Here is a 26,712-nt window from a genome sequence, read left to right as displayed (position 1 = left end):
TGTGGTTGGTAAACAAGCTACTTACCACACAGCCACTCCTGCGCCTATATATATATATATATATATATATATATGTATGTATTCGTGTATATATATATACATATTCGTATATTTATATATGTGTGTATATATATGTATGTGTGTGTGTATATATATATATATATATATATATATATATATATATATATATATATATATATATATATATATATATATATATATATATATATATAATACTCAATATTTCATATATTCAATAAGACATTCAATACTTCATTTCATTTTACTATTTATATTATATGATATATTCCACATTGTATATCCCACATTAATTTTATAAGAATATTAATAAAACATAAAAAACATAGTTGGAACTCTTTTAAATAATATATATATATATATATATATATATATATATATATATATATATATATATATATATATATATATATATACATATATATATATATACATAGACAGTGGTGGGCGTGGTATTCCGCTAATCCGCTAACAACTAATTAGGAAAGCTAACTTTTTGTTTAGTGGATTAGCGTTTTCGCTAATTTTGGAAACAGTCAGCGGATCAATTAGCTTCCGCTAACTTCAAGTCCGCTAACAAAATTCATACGTTCGTTCCTGTCTATTGTGAGCGTGTCGCGAAAGTCCGTCAGGCACGCTACTGGCTGACTATGTGTACACGTGACAAGACGTGATTGGTCGACGCAGCAGCAGCTAGCTGAGCAGCATTGTGTAATTCTGCAGTTTTGAGTTGTGTTCACTTACGACGTTGTTACATTGCAGACAGTCTTACAGTGTCAGCGACAGCAGTGTACGTTATCGGCTTATCAAGTTATCGCTTATCGTTATGGAAAGTGAAGACGTTTTTGTTCGGCCTGAGGATGAAGAGCCTGTTGAGGAGTCTGCAACGGCTGTGAGTGAGGCAGAGGTCGCTCAGGTTGTCTCAGAACCCGTGACCCCACCTGGAGGATTAGTTTGTCTTTACGCCAAAGGATAAGAGGAACGCCAAAATCCTGTACTTCCGGTGCATCATGGGCCAGCCCAAGGAAACCACCGTCAAGGGAAGCGGCTAGCCTCTACAACTTGAATTTACATGTGAAGAGGAAACACCCGGCGCATGTCATCCAGTTTGAAGAGAGGGTCAAACCATATAATATAAGGAGAGGAAGTCCAAGGCACAGAACCTGGTGACCACCTAGCTGGAGGCTGCCTCGAAGGACGTCCTGACTGAAGTCGCCTTTTTGAGTGAGCAGATCATGATCGACCTGTTCACCAAGTATACCACCGCCATTCCATCCAGTGCCGTATTTGAGCACCTATTCTTTATAGGCAAATATATTTTGAGGGCCATGAGAGCCACCCTTTCAGATGGTAACTTTGAGAGGCTGATATCTATGAAGAGCAATATATTCGTATGTAAATATATATATATTCGTGTATGTGTATATATATATATACACATATATATATATATATATATATATATATATATATATATATATATATATATATATATATATACGATAAAGTGTAGTATATTGCCACTTAAGTGTGGCTGACCCCTAGGGGTGGATGTTACTGTTGCTTTTAGCCCCAGGAGGACATCTCCTCCAGCTGGCTTATCGACACACGACTGTATGTATGTATGTATGCATATATATATATATATATATATATATATATATATATATATATATATATATATATATATATATATATATATATATATGTCTTATCTTCGAAACGTCTAGTTAGAATAGACAGCTGATGAAGGGATATTCCAAGTGGCTTTCCGTTCCTATGTGTTCGTTCCGTTGTCTGTAGTTCATTGTTCTAACGTCCTGTACCCTGATATGCATATATATACACATGTAGATGTAAGTATGTACATATATGTGTGTATACATGTATATATATTCTTTGTATTATATATATATATATATATATATATATATATATATATATATATATATATATATATATATATATATATATAATTGCAGATAGTGAAATAATCGATCATCATCGATTAACTATGGACGTGGAAGAAGATATAAATTTTGTTTTGGGAAAATCCCTACACTAATATTAGTACAACACGCATATGTTCAACTCCACTTCATTGTTATTAGTTAATTGCTTAAATATCTATCTATCCATCTAACCAATCGATCGTTTGTTTAATGTGTTGATTAAACAGTCAATCGGTTTGTATATTCGTCAAAGTACTAGACACCACCGAAAGAAATAATCATGTAAAAAGCCGTTCTTGGCTCGGTACCAATCACTATACCCATTCCTTCCACCTTAGAAAGCCAACCATCTGGAATCCCCTTATCATCTAAGTTTTTGTCTGCAGCGGTTGACTTAATTTTACCGGCCTTGAAGACGAACGGACTATCTAGGGCACAGCAGCAGCTCCCGGCTCATTAAGTCTTTAAAAAGAATGTAGAATGAAAACCCGCAACTCATTAGTCAGAAGTACATCTCGTTATTCTAGAATTAATAATAATTTCCACGGCGAGGAACAAAGTTAATTTTGAGATAATGGCGGTGGAAGTATAGTCACTGGTATTCCTTTAAGATTTAATTTAAGATTGGGTTCAACTGAAAATAGTGATTGATCGGATATAAAGCAGCTGTGAAGGTGATGGATATATTTAAAGTCAGGCTGAAAGATTAGATTGCTGCAGTATGAAGATAGAAAGTAATTATAATTTAATTTAAATGAAAAGAAAGGCGGTGATTGTTATTGATTCATTGAAATTGCACTTTAAGAATTATAGAATTACAAACACTCTTATTAAAATGATTGCCCCATAGCACACTATCTTCTTGGATCACTTTTGAAAACTCCATCTTTATGCAGTGTAATAGGGGAAACTGTCCAAGCCATAACTTTATTTTCGATACACATAGCCTTGATTAATGTTATCGTACTCATCATATTAAGTATGCTAGTACTGCTTGCTTCATTGGAATTATGGTGTGAAATGAGTTCAGCTGTCAGAGCTAACGAAACACTAGTCAACTAAACAATGCTGATTCTCATTGCAGCGTTGGGCTATAGATATATTACAATTGTCATCTGCTGTTATTCATTCACATCGAGAATGCATTATAAGAATATAAATCGATCCCAGTTGACTCGGAAGGGGGAAATACAATGCTGGCCTTAATGAGATTTGAACTCAGAATTTGAAAAGACTATAATAAAACATCAGCTAGCATTTTGACTAAGGCTGTAACGATTCTGCAATCATACCATCAACTACCACATGATACCGAGAGTGTTTTCTTCTATATCCGACTTGCATTGGATGCAATATTCTTCAAAGCAAATAATACCCATTCCTGACATATTCTCAAAGCATTAAGAAAATTCGTTCGAAATGGATGAAAGACGCCAATGAAATCGACCCCCCTCTAAGAGTTGACTGGTGCTTTAATTTATTGACTCTGGCCAGTGTTGACAAACATAATAATACAAAACCTTTGAGTTGAAGTACGATAGCTTATAAAGAAAAGTGCAGTATGGTAGTCTATGAACAAGTCCTATAGTACAGTATCTTAAAACCACAGCCAATATTACGACAAGGCCAGTAATGTAAATGACAGTTTGAACAATACAGTTTTGATTAATTGATAATTAAATGGTTCTCGACGTAAATATGAAGCACATCAAAAGAAAGCGATGATAGTTGAAATGAAATAACAATGGAGAATTGAAACTGTTTTTCTGATTCGTTCAGTTGGAAGTCTGACATCTATTAAACGCCGTTCGCTTGAATGAATGACTAAATAAATAAATAAATAATCGATTCCTATATCACAACAATGTTTTCAGAAGCAGGAAATAAAATTATGTACCACTTTTTATGCGAGAGCACAATCAACATAAATGTAGTGAGATGACTATTTACTGTTCGTTTAGGGCGCCTGTCTGAAGAAATGCTGTCTTACGGTTGATTAAAGTCAGAGACAGAAAGATATGGTTCTCGAGGGGAACAAATAACATATGTTAAGTGTCGTGTTGGATAATGTCATACAAATTAGTCAGAGATATACGGGAGAAACATTTCGGGTATATTGAAGCGGGTGTAAGAACATTGCTTCGCTTAACATCATAAAGAACTAAATAATTTATATCACATGTTTTATATTATCCAAAGTAAGGGCATCCAGGCTTGCTTAAACTAAAAGTCATACAACATAAACTTCAGATTTATGAAATCTGTAAGACATGAACAGCTCTAGATGCACTTTAATTTAAAAGATATAATACTTTCTATTTGACGAGGCACACAAGGCTCGTCTTTCAGTGGAGTAAGATGTGACAGTTGTTCTTTTCCAAGGTCATACGTTTCTCACGAAACGTATATGAAGGTACATATCTTTAACCACAAATCGATATACAAGCATCGATTTTTTTTTAATGTAGAGTGAAACCATATACATTCATGATGGATAAATTGGACAACAAGACGTTCATAATTTAACCAAGGGTAATAGCGAGACGAAGTTAATGTTTTCAACCAGGAACTGAAACCACATCGCAGTCTCGCTCTCCACATAATATAATATAATATAATATAATATGATAAGATACAAGCGATGAAATCATCTCCAGTACTCGACTAGTGTCGACCCTGAAACGACGAACGGTAAAGTCTATAAAAGCAGAATTTGAATCGTATGTTAATAAATATCGGCAGTCTGCCGATTATGCCTTCCACAATCAATTATGCTCTATGTTATACTAGCAACAAGTACCAAGAATCGTGAATAAATTACGTACACTAGTTTTAAAATATTTTTGTCTACAGGAGTGGCTGTGATATAGGCGCAGGAGTGGCTGTGTGGTAAGAAGCTTGCTTACCAACCACATGGTTCCGGGTTCAGTCCCACTGTGTGAAACTTTGGGCTAGTGTCTTCTACTATAGCCTCGGGCCGACCAAAGCCTTGAGTGGATTTGTTAGACGGAAACTGAAAGAAGCCCAACATATATATGTATGTGTGTGTGTGTGTCTTTGTGTTTCTGTTTGTACACACCACCGTCGCTTGACACCGATGTTGGTGTGTTTACGCCCCAGTAACTTAGCGGTGCGGCTAAAGCGACTGATAGAATAAGTACTAGGCTTACAAAGAATAATTCCTGGGATCGATTTGCTCAACTAAAGACGGTGCTCCAGTATGGCCGCAGTCAAATGACTGAAACAAGTAAAAGTTAAAAAAACCCACCCGCCTTTAGAAATCAACGTTCAACTGATCGAAGTATCTTTATAACAACAAAAAGATCTGACGATAGATTTCAGGTCAAATAAAATACTAAACATTTGATTATAATGTTTCTCTATTGTTTCATCTAATCCTGTGTTAGGGACAATTACATGTATAGGTTAGTTATACTACATGCTGCAGAGCAGACTTATATACGGTTGACGCTGTAGAGAGAACGGTGTGTCGCAATAGTAACATTGGTTACTTCAAGAGGACTTCACGTTTCTAAATACAGTAATCCCTCGCCATATCGCGGTTCACTTATCGCGGACTCCTCAGTATATCACGGTTTTCTGCGGCCGATAGGTATTTATATTTTTTTAGATTTCAGTCATTTCTGTGGGAGGTTTTGGAACGTGAACACTCGCGATTGACGAGGGATTACTGTACATGATAAAATAAAATCTGACTGGAAGCAGCGGTATTTTGGGAACTGAAAGCACTAGTGTAGCTAGAGGTGGGGGCGGCACTTTTATGGAGGTGGTACCACTTTTGGGTCTGCTGTAAGCAATAAGTGTTTTTGTGGGGGCACGGGAGCGGCACACACTCTAGCTAGGCTAGTGACTGAAAGGCATATCTGGGAAGCCTTCTTCACGTTTTTGTCCAGCGTCTCAGGTGTCGCTGCTTCTACATGCTGACAGCAAGTATTCCATTTACAAATATTTTACTTCGACATAGTATAGAAATAAATAAAACACAAAGCAAACTGAGCAAAGAACGATACGGATAAAAGGCGATATGAGTTCAAAAAACGTAAACTTGAAAGGGAATAAAATTCTAAACATCCCCACTTAAATTTCCACGCGTTTGAATAAACAAATAAAAATAGGGCGAGCAATGTAAGACAAAACTATAAAGAAAATACTGAAAAGATTTACATTTGTACCAAAGATTAGCAGATAAATTAATATCTCAGAAAATTACAATATATTGATTAAGATGAATTAGAAAATAGACTAAATAGTTTGGCTACTGAGCCGGTTGACCTACAAAATTTCTTAAAATCTTGGAAAGACAACTTTGTTAATCCCCTTAAATAGTTTTTTTTTTATCAAATATTTAGACGCTGGACGATTACCAAAAATGTTGAAAGCAGCAATAATAACGATTCATTTTGTTGTTTTTGGCATAGGCACAAGGCCAAAAATCTGGGGGTGGGAATCAGGCGAACTGTCGAATACAGTACGTGATAGATAATTTATTTTATCGACGCTAAATGGATGAAAGGCAGGATTTGAACTCTGAGCGCAGAGTCGATCGCAAACTATACTATTCAATATTCTAAGGACTCCATAAATGCAACAGTAGGACACAGATAAACTGAGCCGTCGGTCAATCGGGCTCTGTTAATTCTACTAAAACACACGTTCAAAGGCGCCCGGTAAACAGTTATGCCCGAGGGTCCATAATACTCAGTCCGCCCCTGCAACAGACTGTCACTTATATCCCATCTTTCAAAATTGCTACAGATAATTATATTTAGAAGAAAAAATACCTTTGAGATAAACAGAAACTTTGTAACAATACCAAAAACCTGTGGAAATATGTGAAGGTACCACAAACACCATCCTGAGTTCCTTTTTATTTCTTACGATGTTGTCAGACATAGAGTATCATGTACAACCAGCCACAGTAAACAGCTATAAAGATTTTAATTGAAGCTGAAATCGAAACAAATGCAAACATGTATCGCAGCAAGACCTAAATGTCATTCACAATAGATAAATTGTAATAACAACGTTCAACATATCTGCCGAAATGTTCTATCTATCAAACACACACCCAACATACTAAAAAGAAAGAAAAAATGAAAAAAAAAAGACTCAACATTTGAAAGCTCTCAACTCAATCTCAACTATTGTCTGTGGATGCAACATCATTTTAAAAGCTCAATACTGAGTACAGATAATTTTATTTTTATTATAAAGAGCCCAACATTGATATTGATACCTTACTCACAGCTTCGTTCATCTCGTAGATGAAGCTGAGTTTCAAAGAACGACTCCGGAAATTATATCTCTACTCTTTAGTATTCTATCTAGAATGATCTGCCGCCATACACATGTGGAAAATTCTGGTGAGTTTTCTTCAAACTTTCGCAGACATGGAAGAACAGACAAAAGAAATGGGTAAAGTACAGACTCTCTTTCTCAACTCATCAAGATACTTATGTATCAACGTTCGGCTTGCTCTGCAAGCTGATACACTTTCTGTAATATACAGAGACCTATATAGCTGAGGTAAATTTAGAGCTGGAGTAAATTCTAGAATCCGAGAATACTCGGAGATGGCTTACGTCGCTAACACTCAGTCAATAGGCGTGGAGTGGAGTAGAAGGTAGGGTATCAGACTTTGTCCATCGTCTGAGGTTGGAGGAAAGAGAAGAAAGACTAGTTTGCAGGTACCCGAACCGAGATAAAAGCATTGTTTAGTGTGAGGTGTAAACCCTTCCAATTCCCACATACATATATACATATTCGCAGGTAGTGTCATGTAATAATTACATGATCAAAGGTGACGAGCTAGCACAATCGTTACCGAGTCGGGCAAAATACTTAGCGGCATTTCTTCCGTCTTTACGTTCTGAGTTTAAATTCCGTCGAGGTCGACTTTGCCTTTCATTGTTTCAGGGTTGATAAAATACGTACCAGTCGAATACCGGGGTCAATGGAATCGACTCACCTCCCCTCCCGAAATTGCTGGCCTTGCGCCAAAAATTGAAACCGATAATTACATGATCATCATCCCTATCATTGCATATATTATTTTGTCTGTGGTCGCGGCATGACGTTATCAGTCCAGTTATACAGGAGTTGAATAAAAGCTTAACTTCAGATTATGACAAAAGATTGGCTTGATTACATAAAAAAAAAAAAATCGAAATCATGGCGTTGTTTTTGAAATATCTTGGACAGCACTACACACGTGGTATACAATACCGGCGCATTTAAGAAAATTGAACGCTAATGAAAACCTGTTGCAGACGTAGACCATCATCAATATATTTGGATACCAATTATATTAGTGGCATAGAATTACTCTACATATGTTGATCAATAATATGTAATACAGAAGTTTCCTGATGCAGCAAAATGATAACTAGACCCTTGGAAGTTATGCAGCAAAGGAATATGAATACAGTGGGTTGATGTTACCAACAGTTCAAATTCCGCCGAGGTCGACTTTGCCTTTCATCCTTTCGGGGTCGATAAATTAAGTACCAGTTACGCACTGGGGTCAATGTAATCGACTTAATCCCTTTGTCTGTACCCTCTATGTTTAGCCCCTTGTGGGCAATAAAGAAATAATAAACGTTAGCACGCCGGGCGAAATGCTTAGTGGTATTTCGTCTATCTTTAAGTTGAGTTCAAATTCCGCCAAGGTCGACTTTGCCTTTCATCCTTTCGGGGTCGATAAATAAAGTACCAGTTGCGTCCTGGGTCGATCTAATCGACTGGACCCCTCCCCCAAAATTTCGGGCCTTGTGCCTAGAGTAGAAAAGAATTTCCCAGATCTCAATCCATTGAACTATTACATGTGGAGTATTGTTGAGAGAGAAGTCAATGGACACGCCCATAACACCACAGATTCTTTGAAAGCTGCCATAGTCAGAGTAATGTCCAAAATGAACCAGGACCACTTGATTTGAGCATGTAGATGATTTAGGTCTCATATAGAAGCAGTTGTTGAAGCTGAAGGTGCCTTTGTTGAATAACATTATAGAAAAGAAGTTTTATTTTTATCCTCATAGCATTTTTTGATAAATAAAGTTATGTTATTATACATTTGTGTTTTTTTTTTTTATAAACAGAAATCTGTTCTCAAATATCTTACACACCCTGTATATATATATGTTTTATGATGGACTCTCCCGTCGAAGACGATGTCTGAGTGTTCAGCCTTTGCCGAACGACCTGCACAAATATTTTGTATGTGCTGTACATTAGCTCACTGCCTCCATCCAGTCGACGTTGTCTGAACAGGCGCACAGTGCATCACGCGTTAGGTATCGAAGTGAACGCAGAGCAACGTAAGATGAAGTGTTTGCTCAAGAACACAACACATAACTCAGTCTAGGAATAGAAATCACGATCACTAGATATTGAGTGCAACACCCTAACCATTAAGCCATGCACCCTCACACACACATATCAGGCTTCTTTCAGTTTCCGTCTACCAAATTCACTCACAAAGCTCGAGTTGGCCCAAAGCTATAGTAGAAAAGACTCGCCCAAGGTGCCACACAGTGGGACTGAACCCGGACCCTATATTTATATATATATATATATATATATATATATATATATATATATATATATATATATATATGTATGAGATGCAGCATGGAATTTTGTCAGTGAACAGGTCGCGGTATCAAAGCGACGAAAAAATTTTGACAAGTTAAATTTAAAAGTTCAAGTGAATCAGTTTTTGTGTTTTTAAATGCACGTGGCACGTGACTAGGGCATTCGGCTCACGATCGTGAGTTCAATTCTCGGCGATGTGTTGTGTCCTTGAGCAAGATACTTTATTTCACGTTGCTCCAGTCCACTCAGCTGGCAAAAATGAGTAGTACCTGTATTTCGAATGGCCAGCCTTGTCACACAGTATCTCCCTGAGAACTACGTTAAGGGTATACGTGTCTGTGGAGTGCTCAGCCACTAGCACGTTAATTTCACGAGCAAGCTGTTCCGTTGATAGAGTCAGCTGGAACACCCGTCATCGTATACGACGGAATACTCTAAATAATATATATTCTACCCATCACGACACTCCAGAACAGCAATGATATTAACAAGAACAACAGTAATATAAGCGCAAAACCGAAGATTTTAGAAGAAAAACCTGTTTTGACAGGTGTATGTCTTCCTCGGACGGTAATCGAAATATGACTGCGGGAGGTGCATAGCAGCGCTTGGTCCACCATTGACAATTTTTTGTTTCTGGAAGCTGTTGTTTCAACAGTAATGATTTTTAACATAGGCACAAAGCCACATATAATCGATGATATCGAACGCAGTACATGAGATACTTTATCTACCCGCACGAAAGCAGGAATTATAGAGAATGTAACCGTAACAGCATGCTGTAAGGTATTTCACCTGGCGCTCTGCAGATAAAAGCAATGCCATTATCATCATCATCGTCGTCATCACCACTACCATCATCGTTATCACCACCCTCGTCGCCACAACCATCACCACCACCACCAACATCATCATCAACAACCAAAACAACAGCAACAAAATCAATTACATGCGGCAGCAATCTAAATGTAAGACTGTCTTACATGGTCATTCGATTTGCTAAAAATAGCTGCTAAATTTCTCTCAGATCACACACTACCGTCTCAAGTAAAGAATGCATAGGGTAATGTTGCCCTACATATACTTAAAAAGACATGATATGATGGTCACGGCTGGAATGCCTTTGACCATTGGTGTGCACCATTAGGGTTAAGCTAGAACTATGCAATAACAACAACAGCGACAACACCAAAACAACATCGTCGATAGCCCATTGTCGACTTCCGCTGCAGATTTTTGTTTACTGCGACACTTCCGAGTGTTTGTCTGAGCGTTTTTATCTGTGTGTGTGTGTGTGTGTGTGTGTGTGTGTGTTGTATACGTATAACTAACCTGACTATATTTGATAGTTTTCCCATTTCTTCGACCCAATCAACTCCCGCAGTCACACTTCGATTACCGTTTGTGCGTTTGTTTTTCTTTCGTCATTTAAACCGAGTCGATAATCTCCCGAGAAATGGTTTAATGAAGCTAATAAAAAGGCTAATTACCCATTGTTTGATAGAAACCACTTACCGTTAGTCAAGGGATGAAAACGCTAATACTTAATGCCTTTTTTTAAAAAATTTCATCCCTGTGTGTGTGTGTGCGAGAGAGAGAGAGATTAGTTTTAGAACCCCGATAGCATGCAATCATCGTCGTCACCATCATCATTATCATCGACGACATCATCTGTGTGTATGTGTGTGTGGGACATCGGTTTATAACCTCGATAGCATTGCAATCATCGTCGTCGTCGTTGTCATCATCATCATCACCATCATCATCATCATCTTGCCAGCTGTCTTAACACAGCACTAACAACAACAACAACAACATAACCTATGTCTTAAACCTAGCCCCTTCCCTCCCTTCCTCATCTCACAGCAAAGTCACTACCGCTACCAACAAGAGCACCTCAAATACTAAGCTAGATCTACTATCTCTACTGCAACAGTTATTAATGGTAGTTCCCCAAATGATCGGAATCTACCAAGAATTAGCAGTAGTAGCACCGTTAGCATTTTAGAGACATCTTCCTGGCGTGTTTGACCAACAGAATTGAAAAAAAAAAAAAAAAAAAAAATCTTTGCGGTATTTTTTTCTTATTCTTTACATTTTAAGTTTAAATTCCGCCGGGATCAATTTTGCCTTTTAACTTTTCGGGGTCGATAAAATAAAGTACCAGTCGAGTACTGGGGTCGGTGTAATCGACTGTTTCCCTCCCCTGAAATTGCTGGCCTTGTGCCAAAATTTGAAACCATTATTATTATTATTATTGCATTTCGTCTATCTTCACGTTCTGAGTTCAAATTCCGCCGTGGTCGACTTTACCTTTCATAAGTCCTGGGGTCGATGTAATCGACTACCCCCCAAATTCCAGGCTTTGTACCTATAGTAGAAAGGATTATTATTATTATTATTATTATTATTATTATTATTATTATTATTATTATAAGTGATGGTAGTTGTGGGGATAATGATGCTAGCAGCAGTAGTAGTAGTAGTAGTAGTAGTAGTAGTAGTAGTAGTAGTAGTAGTGGTAGCAGTAGTAGTAGTTGTTGTTGCTGTTATTGTTAAGAGTGATTGTTCAACTTCATCTCGGTGCAGAACAATTAAGAACAAGTGAAGAGATAAGCAGGAAGATAATGTTAACCGTAGGAGAAATCATAGGCAGCGCTGTGAATAGAAAGTGTTATGTGGAATATTTGGGTGCATCGATGTCTAGGGTGGAATGTGTTACGCTAGGGATGGTTTAATGTAGTTATGACGTGGTGATGATGATGTTTTATTAAGTCAAAGGGCAAAACAGAATCTTCGCATTGTGCCACACTGCAGCAAGTAACTGAGAGAAAACAACACAAATCACTAAACAATAAATATATAAATAAATAAACAGATTAAATGAAGTGATCGGATTACGGATGTGGTGAATAACCGGCGCCGAGTCAGTCTTATGCTGTTAAACAGTGTAACGCTGTTGTAAAAGTCTGGTGGTGGCGGTGGTTTTGTTATTGTTGTTGGCGGGGTGTTGGCGGTAGCGATGGTGGCGGTATGGGAGAAAAGCGACAGACGGTTGGTGATCGATGTTATGACAAACGTACTATTTTATTTACATTATTTACACTATTTACATTCAACGTACTACTTGTTACTGTTTCATCTTAGGTTAAATCCTGATCGTGCAGACCTATGATCAAAGGCGTTCCTGCGTGACCATCCCGTCCTTTTAGAATGGCATTATCTAAAGCATTCTAGGATCTAATTCAAAACGGGGGCACCAGTTTTCATTAATGTTTTACGTAGTGTTTTTGGTACCGAAAGACTTTCAAACTTCGTATACTTATCTATTTTGTGTTATAGAACAGAAAAAAATTTTTGTATTCGAAGTTATTTCATGTAAAAAATTGTCTTATTTCGATAATTTCAACCAATCACTGACAAGTATTCAGCTGTTTATCGTTACTCCTTTGGCAGTTTAAGCGGTGTAAAGCGTATTTAATCTCCATTACGTCTGACATTTTGCAGAGAGGCAACACACGTGTGTTCGTTTTCCTTCGTTTTATTTTTAATATAATTTCGTTAACATCTACCTGAACTGTATGTGTACAACATTTGCTCTAACCCTAACCCTAACTCTTCCCTCAAAAACCAGGCCTTGTGCCTATAATAGAAAGGTTTATTAGCTACTGCCAATATGCTTCAGCCATTTTTTGACAAGGAAATAATAATTTTATCACCGCCAGAATCGTTTGAGAATCGTTTGTTTACGTAGTCAGCACTTACTGTATTCGGCTGAATGGACGTCAGTCATTGGTTGAAATTACAGAAATACGACAGCTTTAACATGAAATAAGTTGCAATATAATAATTTTTCTTAAGAAGACTAAGAGAAAAAAATGTTTTATATGACACATTCTACCAGTGTCCCAAGTTTCAAAGTGTTTCGTTAAGAAAATAATGGCGCCCCCGTTTTGAACTAGATCCGCATTCTATTCCTTTTCAAGACAGCGGGGTCTCATTTATTAATGTGCATCCCACAGCGGTTTCGAGATGTCTGTTGATGCACTGAAGCTGTGTCTTTTATGGATTCGCAAACGGTACCAGGCGTGGTCGTCATTTGAAAGTGTAGCAGTGCTTCATTCCCGGTCAAGTGTAGATTAAGAAAAGGCACTTGCGGTCAGGAGTGTGCCAGCCGTTCAGAGCTCTCTACCAGTTGCACAATGAGGTCGGTTGAACGTTCACTCTTTTCTGATCAATAGGTGATGAGTGGAAAGCAAGAGTATAAGCGACAGTGTCGGAGTAAGAATAGTTCGGGACATCGATGACGATATTCTGAACAGCTTTCCAGGAGTTGCAGATCAGCATTATGAATAATTTACAAGCTGATGACTTAAGATAAGCTTTACAAGTATTTTAGTACAATCAGCGTATCTGAAACGTAGAAAGACGAAACTGTCCTCCACTGATTGAATGTCAGCAGATTACCTTCTCTGGGTTTGTGTCAAGGGGCTAATTTCCCGAGAAGGACATTTCTGCCATCATACTAAAAATTGACTCGTCACGAAGGGGAGAGCTAGGTAGTTTTCTTACATCTAGTGTCCGTTGAAACAAGTAGTGTGTAAATCGGAAATGAAAGCTTTTAGGACTGGGCCTTAACTCTTCAACGAAACACGTACCACCGAAGGTTAAAGTAGAGCAGAATTACTGCACCGCCTCCGTACATTTTATGTATAAGAGTGACAAATTGACAAAGATAGTTCTGTCTTTTAGAGTCGCGAGAAACTCTAACTAAAGCGAACATTAGTTAGAGATTTTGGAAGGATTTTCCCTATGTACCATGCCCTTACTATGAGGGATTTTTATCATATACTTCATGTCTCTTTTACTCTTTTAATTGTTTCAGTCATTTGACTGCGGCCATGCTGGAGCACCGCCTTTAGTCAAGCAAATCGACCCCAGGACTTGGGGGGGGACTTTTCAATGGTGTGTATGTGTGGCCAGCCACATGTTTAGATGAGTTTGTCGTCTCTGCAACAGCGAATAAAACATACCTGACGCTCTCGCTGGTCGCTGATAGGATGAATTTTTGTTTTCCTTCGATATTTGTTTTTTAAAACCGTACATTCATAAGAGTTGTTATTTCTGGACAAATACCACAGTAACTGGCCTATAAACAATGTACCTAATCAAGTATGATGCATAGATGGATACATGTGCGTGAGTATGTGTGTGTGTGCGTGTATATGTATACGTATCTATCTATCTATCTATAAAATACATACATGCATCCTAGGGGAAGTCAAACATTATCTGCACTTCCGCCAAAACATTATTTAGGTTGGCTGCAATGCCTTCAACGCTCCCGTGCTAAAAAGAGGTAACCTTGTGGTTATATAACCGAGGTTTGACCGTGATATTTCCAGTTTTCTTTCTTGTGTTAAAGAATAAATACGACCGTTTAACTGGCAGTGTGCACCAAGGAAGAGCAGAGATTAATGATCCAATTTCTTTGTTCAGAAGATGTGCCAGGAGTTGAAGTTCATCGCAAGCTTGCAATACGGAGACAGCGCTCTACTGCCTATAAGCGCTTATGGGTGGATCAAAAAAGTTTTAAAATAACTGGAAAAGCCTGATGTGCGAAAAGGGAGCAAGACACCCATCAGCCTCCACCACTGAAAATTCAACAAGTTCGAGAGATAGTTCTGGCGAACCGGTGAGTGGCCATCGATGAGTTGGCATGTTCTCTGCAAATTAGTCATGGTTCTGCATACGAAATCATCCATGACAGGCTTCGCTTCTGTAAAGTCTGTGCAAGCTGGGTGCCAAGAGAGCTTAACTAAGAGCATAAGCGCAATCATGTGCTCTGTCAATGCTTATTCGACCGCTACAACCATGAAGGTCAATTTTTTTTGGAGAGAATAGTCACAGGAAAGGAGATCTGGGCTCTTCACTTTGGGCTAGAATCCAAAAGGCAGAACATTGAGTGGAAATACCCAATGTCGCCAGTGAAAAAGAAATTCAAGACTCAATCTTTTGCAGTAAAAGTGATTCTAATGGGGTTTGGGGATGCAAAAGGGCCTATACAGGAACAATACCTGGAAAAGAGGGTCTACAGTTATCAGTGTTGGCTACAGTGAAATGTTGACCAACAAACTGAAAGCAGTTATTCGCATTAGACACCGAGTTCAATTGTGAAATCAAGTGTTATTGTTGCACAACAATACACGATAGTCGCCCACATCGTTGAAACCATTGAAAAACTAGGTTTTGAGTTGCCGGAACACCCTCATACAATCCAGATCTCGTCTTTTCAAACTATTACCTCTTTGAATCGCTCAAACTTCCTTTATGAGGTCATCGATTTGCTACGGACGAAGAAGCACAGGAAGCGGTGCATAAATGGCTGCTTGAACAGCCGAAAACTTTCTCCGGCGTAAAAAGCAAACTTGCGAGCCGCTGGAAGAAGAACATCGAAAAGGAAAGGAACTATGTCGAAAAATGATGTAATTATTCAACCCTTGGTTTTGTTTTAATAAATTACAGAAACAAGACTACGTATAATTTTTGACTTAACCTCGTGTGTGTGTGTGTGTGTGCGCGCGCATATAGTTTTCTACATTTCTTTTCTTTCTCTTCGCTATCTTAAGAACTTTAACACTATGAAGTTGTCACAGAATTTAATGTTTGATAGACTACAAGTAGTGTTTTTCTTTTCTAAAGTCTCTGGTAGAATCGTTAGAGCGTCAACATTGTGTGCTTGGAGTTCAATTTCAGCCGGGTAGACGTTACCTTTCATACCACTGGAGTCGATAAAAATAAAGTACTAGTCATATACTAAGATATATATTATCGAGTGACTATTTCCCACCAAATTTACAGGCACTGTACTAAAATTAGAAAGTATTATCATTATTATTATTATTATTATTATTATTATTATTATTATTATTATTATTATTATCCATCCTTAATGTAGCTTACAAACACACACACACACACACACGTACACGCACACACTCACTCACTCGCACAAACACACATACACACACACACATAATAAATTCAGCTGTTGTTTTAGATTATTAATTAGTTAATATTAACTAGAAATTAATATAATAGTTCGTACATTGGGCAAGAACTTTAACAAAGCCGAAGAATGTCCTTATCAAGATTTAGACTAGGTTATAAGAGATGCTATCGCGAATCTGGTTTCTCTTTCATTCAAGCGTAAATCATACGTAGTTGGACGATACAGAAATGAAAATAAGCGTGAGAAAAATAGCTCCTTTGCTATTGCTACATTTTGCGATGGTATTGATGGTGGTACCGGCACGACAATGACGATGACGACGATGGTGATGATAAATATGGAGACCGATAAAGAAATTGATCATAGATCTGAAGATAATAGGTGACCATTTAACAGATGACCAAAGAGATTGTGTTAGTTTATTCAAATAGCAAGGATCATTAGCAATGTCTTGTAATCAATCTATGGCGTATTTCGATCGCGGTTGAATACATCATCTTGTAACGGCTGACTGCTTAGAACTCAATCTTGTTGAAATGGAAAGAACTTGAAACACTATTTGAAAATATACATTCTGTCGGAAAGCTGCTTCGTCAACTAATACTGCTGCTGTTGGCTCATCTTCAGAGGCACGGCTGCTATTTGAGAGAAAAGATAACAACAAATGTGTGTGTGTATGTGTGGTGTGGTGTGTGTGTGTGTGTGTGTGTGTACAAATTACAAGGGTTAAGTTCCACTGATAATTCAAGGGTTTCAAGTAATTCCCACTCACAGTATTAAGTTTGAAGTTGTAACAAATACATTCTACACAGAGCTTAATGTTCCTACGTAACGGTTGAAATATTGTTATAACGGTTCCGATGAAATAAGATGGCGAAATTGAATGTTATGACTTTCACACCTGTATGGAAGACATTAGCGATTGTAAGATAAAATAAATAATCAGGAGACACGACTTGGTGCAAATAGAGACTCATCTCGATACAAACGGCTTTCGGTAAAAAATAATAATGCATTTAAACAATACTGTATATTTAGAGAAGAGAAACGGTACTCATAACATTCTAAAGTCTCTGGTAGAATCGTTAGAGCGTCAACATTGTGTGCTTGGAGTTCAATTTCAGCCGGGTAGACGTTACTTTTCATACCACTGGAGTCGATAAAAATAAAGTACTAGTCATATACTAAGATATATATTATCGAGTGACTATTTCCCACCAAATTTACAGGCACTGTACTAAAATTAGAGAGTATTATCATTATTATTATTATTATTATTATTATTATTATTATTATTATTATTATTATTATTATTATTATCATATGTTTGACTTTTGCTTTGTATTTTGTACAAGTTGGCTCCAAGTCTCACCCAGATACCTCAAGAGACAACAAGTTAGAAGTTCATGTTGGTGTTATGCCTAGGGTGTCATACATTTGGTTTTGCACATAATATTGTTAAAGAAAACATAAGAAAAGTATGAGTTTGTTTTAAAATTTGAGATTATATAGACAGTGTTTTACGTAAGATATGGGCAGTTCCCATGAGCACTATATTTTGAATTTTTGCCATTTTGGGGTTTCCTGGTATCTGAGCTAAGTAGCAATCAGCCCATTTTGCTATCATTCTTAGAGCTCCTATGACAACAGGTATTGTTTTAGTCTTGAGGTTCCACATTTTGCTAATTTCTATTTCAAGATCTTTATACTTGCTCAGTTTTTGGTAGGTCTTGACAGGTCTGGGACAGTCATATCAATGAGGAGGCATGGTTCTTGTCTGAAGTCTTTCAATAAAATGTCTGGCCTATTCGCATCTATCTTTCTGTCAGTTTGAATGGCGAAGATCCAGAGGAGTGAGATGTAATGATTTTCAAGCACTGGAGGTGGTTTGTATTCCCACCAGTATTTATCATGGGGCAGGTCCAGGTTTTTGCAAATTACCCAGTGAATATATTGTGCTGCTCTATCACGCCTGCTGAGATACTTTGTAGGCGCAAGACTGCACATGGAGACAACATGATCGATGGTTTCATTTTGTTGTTGACATACACGACATGTTGGGTTACTACCGTTCTTTAATATGTTGGCCTAGTAGTTTCTTGTAGATAGGCATTAATCTTGGCCTGCTAGGATAAACCCTTCTGTTTCTGATTTTAAGACAAAAGATACTAGCCATTGATGGGTAAGGGCTTTGTCAACATCGGCACTATTAGCGCTCTTTGAGTTTTTGCCATTGAGAGGTTCTTCTTGCCATTTATCAGAAAGAAGATCTAAAGCACCAAGTTTAGCATGGGTTTTATACGCTTAGCTTTTTCTGTGCTTGTTTCTAGTTCGTCTAATTCTGGAATTTGTTATATTTGGAATTCACTTAGATATTCCTTTGTCTGTGTTGTTACTGAGTATGATGCTTTCTCGTTTTCATGCTTTGAGACAAGTTTTAACATCCAGTCATCAGAGTTTTTCAGGTAGGTGTCTAGGCCAATTGTGGCAATCTTCATTGTTAATTCCAGTTGTGAAAGTCCACGGCCACCCTCTTCTCTTGGCAGGTAAAGTCGTTCTATATCTGCCCTAGGGTGGTGCATTCTATGCATTGTCAACAATTTTCGTATTTTTCTGTCAAGATTACATATTTCAGTAATTGACCAGTTAATGATATTGAAACTGTAAGTCACGACTGGCATGGCTAAAGTATTGATCGATTCGATCCTGTTTCTTTACTCGGTGAATTGTGTCCTAGAGGATATAATTGTATAAAATTTTGAGCTTCGTCTACCTTTTTTTTTTCCTCTCATTAGTATTATGACATCGAAACCACTAAGTTTCAATAAGGAGGTAGCATGAAAGAACAAAAGCTCGAGAACAACAACAACAATTGTTACGACAACATTGTTAACAACAGAAGCAACAGCGACATCAACAGCAACAACAAAAGAGACAGAAACAATAACACAACAACAGTAAAAGCAGCAGTAGCAGCAACAACAACACCAACAGCAATAACAATAGCGGCAACAACAATAACAAAAATATCGCCGACGACAAAATAGGCGGTGAGGTACAAGCAATCTTTCACTGGGATAATGCACGATCGGCTAAATATCTTGCGCTTTCTGTAAACAGCAACAAAGACCGCCTGGCACAAGCAAAACAACTAGTAGAGGCGAACGGGAGAAATGCACAGATCGCCATCCCAGCCGAAGTTTTGGCAGCACCAAGGCAGTAGTGTAGTACTGTGTGTGTGTTCTAAAACTCGACATCTAGAAGTAGCGACACACACACAGGTGGAATGAGTTCTGAAAGAAATATAGGCAGACGTAGAGTATGTCACCAGGGCAAAACAGTTCGAGGCGTGTCCTCTTCAAGAGCGAAGACCTTGTATTGAAATACTCCACATCTCCTATATACAACACAGAATTTTCCCTCTACCTAGCTTATTTAGGGAGAATGACCCGTCGTGCCTACATAGAATTCCAACTGGGTTGGACATCTGGTGGTTGGTAGCTTGAGTTATTTTAAACGGAAGCGACACACTCCGCAAAATAAAACGAATGGAGGGGAAATTTTGGTCCGGGACCACGGTGGAAAGCTTCCTCCAGATTAAACCGGAGGAAGTGGAAAAGATCGCAGACCAAATTCATTGACCCAAAAGAGTGGATCTGCATATTGCGATTGAGGGCAGAGAGTCAAGATTTCACTTATGCGGTGCGGAAGGTCACTTTAGAGCTTTCTGTCCTCAACAAAAAGCTGAAGACAAGAAACTCTCATGCCGTCAATGCCACTGCCCCAACGGCAGTGGAACAACAACAGCAGCACCAGCACACACAATAGTAGCAACAGCAACAACGACACCCACAACAGTAGAACTTAAGCGTGCCACCCAGGAAACCAAATCCCCTTCTGTTAATATTCCGATCTCTCCACCCTTTTCAAACACACATGCAAACATACCTCCACTCGCACCTGTCATCAGATCTTAACGTTCAAATATTATCTTCCGAGGAGAGACACCCGAGAAAATCAATCAATCAATCAATTAATCAATCAATCAATCAATCAATCATTCAATTAATCAGTCAATCATTCAATCTATATATATATTTAGAGGGATATATTATCCGGGCGGATACTGTGGTAGCTCTCAGTTATGTTACAGGTTACGGCTAACTGCATCGATTAGTATTTAACGTCTATGACTGTTACGAGTTGTTACTCACGCTGTAAATTCCTCCGATGGACAATTCCGTGTTCGCTTCTCCGGATGTTAATATTATCTGGAATGTATATTAGCAATAATTATAACGATATAGAATATGGAAAATTGTTCATCCTCAAAATTTATTTCCTTTTATTTTACAATTTCATACACCATATTCTTTTGGTTATTACGGTCTACACGTGTTTCCACTGCACAGAGTGTGGGCAGTTGCACATGTAACCGGGCATAATTTTCAGTGTTGCTTCGTTCAGGGTCCATCCACCAGATAGTCTCGAAGCGAGCTGTATATATATATATATATATATATATATATATATATATATATAAGCAATGTTAATTCTCTAAATGAAGTATTAACAGTAACTGCACGATAAAGTGTAGTATATTGCCACTTAAGTGTGGCTGACCCCTAGGGGTCAGCAACAGTAACATCCACCCCTAGGGGTCAGCCACACTTAAGTGGCAATATACTACACTTTATATATATATATATATATATATATATATATATATATATACATACAAATAATATATGAACATATGCATATATATGTACATGCATGTACATATAGATGCATATCTGGGTACATGACGTTGCAAAAAAACATGGACAAAATGATAAACAAGGTACAGAAAACACACATGCCACATAGAGAATATTTCCATATATATATATATATATATATATAATTTGTACAACAAAAAGATGAAATAAACAGCCTTTAATTACAAATTACAGTATTTGTTTCTGCGCAGTGGCGACAGATGCAAATTTCTGAGTTTTCAGTCTCAAACGATTACATAAATTACTTTATAACTGATTACATAAGCATGACCCAGCAGCAGATGTACGCCGTCACTTCATCGGGTAGGTTGCTTTTAAAGTGATCAAGTCGGTTTGGCTACCAGCATCAATTCTGTTCGAATTGATTTCATTCTCAGTGTAATGATACACTTTTATTGGCCAATGAATGATGTGAAAATCCTTTTCGCTATAAATCAATAAATAAAAGAGTTATTAGCAATTAAAGTTTGAAAATTTTGATAATTTCAGCCAATCGTAAGCCACAGACACATTCATGGCTGTTTCCATAGTAACAAGCGGAACATGAGAACTTTTTTGTCTGCGAGAAAGCACGCGTTGACAAATATATTGAAATCACTTGTTTTACCTGTCTGTTGCCAATTGAGCATGTGAATTTATGAACTGGTCAACAAAATGTTTGTTTTTTTTAATATTTAATTTACAACGTGTTGTTCATCGCATTTGCTTTAAATGCATATTGAATACTCAAAACTACTTCTTTACTCATTTTTTTTTGTCATTGAGGTGGTTGTGAGGTGTGCTAAAAATAACAGCTAAATAACGTTTTTTAGATAAATCTTTTAAATTAACATAAACATTTAATTTGCACGAAAGAAAATTGCCGGAGTATTTTTATCTAATTCTTCCAAATCTTTCTGTTAAAGCTGTATTGAAACCATTTGTCGGGGAAAAATTGTAATGTGTTGCTCATCGCATTTGCATTAAATACATATTGAATGCTTAGAACTACTTGTTTACTCGTTTCGTTTTGTCATCGAGGCGTTTGTGAGGTGTGCTAAAAATAACAGCTAAATAACGTTTTTTTTTTTTTGAGATATCTATTGAATCTATTGAGATATCTATTTAATGCTTCAAACTACGAAACACATGTTGTTTACAAATATTGACAACACGTGCTATTTTCAGGATGCTGTGCTCCTGCATCACCGCAGTCAAATGACTGAAACGAGTAAAAGAATAAAAGAATAGAAAAGTCACGCACAAAATGACAAATCCTGTTTACTGATTGGGTGAAAATGATCAAATTTTAAACCTCTATAACTTTTTAAAAACCTATTTCTGGAAAAAGTGAAATAACTCTAGCAATTCAGCTTGGAAAAATATATTATTGTACCAAACTTTTAAATTTTCGATAAACTTTAATTTTTGAAATGCTGGTAGCCAAACCAACTAGATTGCTTTTAAAGTACTGCTGAATCACATTCAGTCTCCTTTCTTTTATATACTTTTGTATAATTAGCTTTCTTTCTTTACAGAGTAGCTCATAGATTCAAGTTGACACAAGTTAAAATACCAAAACTATGTATAGAGTGGCAGTAAAGATAAAAATATAATTTTCAAAACAAATTGAGTAAATTCGTTGATAGAAGCGAAAACAAAAAATAAACCAAAATCAAATTAATGCAGAAATATAAATCTAAACTGACATTCTGTCTTTTTCTGTTTTTTATCTTTTTATTCTATTGTAAAGGTTTTTTTTTTGTCTTAAGGCAATGGACTCGAAGTATCTTTTATTTTTATTGTCAGTAACTGTTTTCCTTCAAATGATCCCTTTTCATTACTCCCAGCAATGATATCTACTTGCTCTACTCGAAAAACTTAATTTCATTTATTTTTGTTCAGAAGAAAGCCTTTTGATAGTCAATGAGATTCTTAACTAACATGAACGTATTTATTCGCCTTTACCCATTTATACACACACACACACACATACCGATACAGACATATTTGTATATACACATTTATATATCAACACACACACACTGTCTTTTCTATATATTTACTTCTGCTTTTATCTCCAAGCTCTACACAAACCCTAATTATGCACTCACACATCTGCAAAATCCAGATACATGTGTACTTACATCCATGCCCACATATACTTTCACGCATACCAACTATTGGCAAATCTCGTGTTTTCTCGTTAGCTTAGATCAATGTTTTTACTCCCAAACATTCCTTGTACTTTACTAAATTTTCGTTTCTTACCAATGTGTATTTATTTAAATATACTAGTCATTCATTATATGAAAATATTTTAACTGCACTTTCTAACAAATAACATATAACCATTATTTGATTATAACTGACACTTTCAAATCGTTATATGGTTATGGTTGGTACTTTCAAATTATTATAATCATTACATCATAGATGTGAACAACAATACTAACTTGTCCACTTATTTTAATGTACATTTTTGGTGCAATAAAAATATCAATATTATTTTGAACCTTGTATAATTTTTTCTAAACTCTACAAATGAACTTTTTATCTGTACTTTCTAGCAACTGATGCATAACAATCATTTGATTATCATTGGCACTTTCTAATTATTGTAATCATTATATCGTACATGTAAACAACAACACTAACTTGTTATTAAAAGTCAGCAACTTATTTTAAATAACATCTTTTCGAGACAATAAAGATATCAGTATCACTTTAAACATTATATCAGGTCGTCCCATAAGTATGTCCGATTTTACCTTTTTTTTTTAATTGAATGAAATTTAATAGTATTTTAGAATGTCTAATGGAATCTAAAATTATTTTTTATGCATTTGTGTACATTTAAACTAATTAAATATTACATTACAGAATAATAGAATTAAAATTTCTTTGATTAAAACCCATTCTAACATGGAAGTATCCAAAGAGCATTTGAGGTGCATAATGCTTTATGAGTACAAAAAGGAAACTCTGCAGCCGAAGCAACTCGAAACATGCACTCAGTTTATAGGAAAGAATGCTTGAATGAAAGAACTTGCAGAAGATGGTTTGCAAAATTCAGAAGTGGAGATTTCAGCCTTGAAGATGAAGATCGAACAGGACGTCCAGTTGAGTTTGATGATAAGCTCCTTGAGGCATTACTTGGAGAAAATCCTGCATTATTAGTTGAAGAATTGGCAAAAAAAATTCCTCATCCACCTTATTCTCCCGACCTTGCTCCTTCAGACTACCATTTGTTTCGTAGTTTACAGAATCATTTGGGGGACATAATTTTTCCAAGACAGGAGGAGGTTGAAACTGACATTTCAGAGTTCTTCGCTTTGAAACCAAAAGAGTTTTACATTAATGGGATTAAAGAGCTTGTAAATAGATGGAAGGAAGTCATAGATAATTAGGGAAAATACATTGATGATTAAATATAACATTTGATCACTTGTTTTCTTTATTCAAAATTCGGACAGAACTTACGGGATGGCCTGATATATTTTTTCTAAATTCTAGAAAAGAACATTTCAGCCTATGGTTGCATGTGAGAATTATCTCTGCCTGTTAATCCTTACATAACATTATCTCGAGTGTCCCTTCCGGGTAAAGGTTATATACTTTAGAATGCATTATACGGATTTTTGCAGTCCAGGTGATGTAATTTCTTTCTTTCCTTTTCAGACCCCACAGTGACGTGCAATGTCTCTTGCAACTGTTCAAAAATATTTATACGTCTATTTGTCTTTTTTTTTCTCGCTTCCTTTAACGAATTTGGTCTAATTGTTTTGAAATTTGTATTTTTACTTTTACTGCCACTATATACATATCTTTTGGTATTTTAACTTGTGTCACCTTGAATCTATGTACTATTCTGTAAAGAAAGAAAGCTAAATATGCAAAGATATATAAAAGGAGATTGAACGTGATTCAGCAGTGTTTTAAAAGCAATCTACCTGATGAAGTGCCGACGTACAGCTGCTGCTGGATCATGTTTATATAATTATTTATAAAATAATTTATGCAATGGTTTGAGACTGAAAACTCAGCAACTTGCAGCTGTTGCTACTGCACAGAAACACGTATTATAATTTGTAATTAGAGGCTGTTTGTTCCATCTTCTTGTACTATAAATTTTTACATAAATTATTTATACAGAGTTCCACATGGTTATTCAGATCAAAGAATAACCCTACTGTATTAAAACATAGGGTATAGAAGCTTATTACCCAGATAATATTGAATATATATATATATATATATATATAAACACCAAATACACGTAGATGAGGGCCTTACAATTGCCCATGGTTGCATGTGTTGTTCACACATATGATGCGGAATATGAACGTAAATAAATAAAATAAAATAAAATAAATTAATTAAAAAGTCTCTATCTGATCTGATATAAACGAAATTGTTACAAACACACATATGGACGCACATACTTACATATAAGCACGAACACATAAGTGCGTGCACACATACGAGCTTGCACACACTCACATGCTCATACCAAACAGTTTCGAAACAACGCCAAAACAACGCCAGATCATACATTCAAAATAAATGGAAGTGGAGAGACAAGTTACTGAAGAGATTGCAAGAGTGCAATGAAATAATTTAACAAAAAACTGTATAAATTAATAAAGGACTGAACCAGTGCGTGTGTTTATTACCGGCATAATGCCTCTCCCAAGGTTTAATTGTATTTCTTTCAACACACGTATCCACATCAAGAATCTTGCACACGAAATATATATACATACATATACACACGATGGGTGTATGAAAAGTATTGTGCCTAACCAAGAAAAGGGGCTGCTAGATAGCGGAAACAATTTTTTCTGGTAAGTACAGTCTTTTCAGAGTATTCTTGCTCATTTTCATGATTCTGGTATTTTTTTCCTTTGTTGCAGATTTTTGAATAAACAAGCTTCGAATTTACAAGGAAATGGAGAAAACTGAGTATCGTGCTGTCATAAAGTACCTTCAGAAATCCATGAAGATAGGGTGAGAATCTTAAAAGACAATGCTCCTTCATATGCAACAGTCAAACGCTGGGTAAATGAATTCAAGCGTGGCAAGGAAAGTGTGGAAGATGATCCCAGACCAGGGAGACCTCCAACTGCAACCACCAAGGACAACCTTGACCTTGCTCTCTTGGTATGATACTGCAAGATCGCCGAATATCATGTCGTCAGATAGCCAAGAGACTGGGCATCTCAATTGAAAGAGCAGACAACATTGTTACGAAAGAACTTGGGTTCTCAAAGGTTCCCGCAAGGTGGGTCTCTCGCCTTTTGATTCCTGAGTGCACCAGGTGCACTTTGTCCCC

The 26,712-nt window shown here is 36.7% G+C and overlaps 1 protein-coding gene across 3 annotated transcripts in view; it reads right to left on the bottom strand.

Annotated features, from left to right (window-relative positions):
* The window catches only part of LOC106878778 (uncharacterized), a 189,464-nt gene that overhangs the window by 145,264 nt on the left and 17,488 nt on the right, over window positions 1–26,712 (bottom strand). Inside the window, exons 2-3 of one of the 3 annotated variants that reach the window (XM_089363359.1) lie at window positions 20,832–20,888; window positions 6,794–6,959 (exon numbers count right to left, since the gene is read on the bottom strand). The exons of 1 other annotated variant lie outside the window; for it this stretch is intronic. In XM_089363359.1, coding sequence (XP_089219485.1) covers window positions 6,794–6,905 — 112 coding nt within the window. In that variant the 5' untranslated portion in view covers window positions 6,906–6,959; window positions 20,832–20,888. The remainder of the gene's footprint in view (window positions 1–6,793; window positions 6,960–20,831; window positions 20,889–26,712) is intronic. One more of the 3 variants, XM_014928108.3, reaches the window with a different exon arrangement.

The sequence above is a fragment of the Octopus bimaculoides genome, chromosome 15 (assembly GCF_046866305.1).
Source record: "Octopus bimaculoides isolate indiv1 chromosome 15, ASM4686630v1, whole genome shotgun sequence".
NCBI classification, from domain to species: domain Eukaryota; kingdom Metazoa; phylum Mollusca; class Cephalopoda; order Octopoda; family Octopodidae; genus Octopus; species Octopus bimaculoides.
This window is presented reverse-complemented; position numbering and strand designations above follow the sequence as displayed.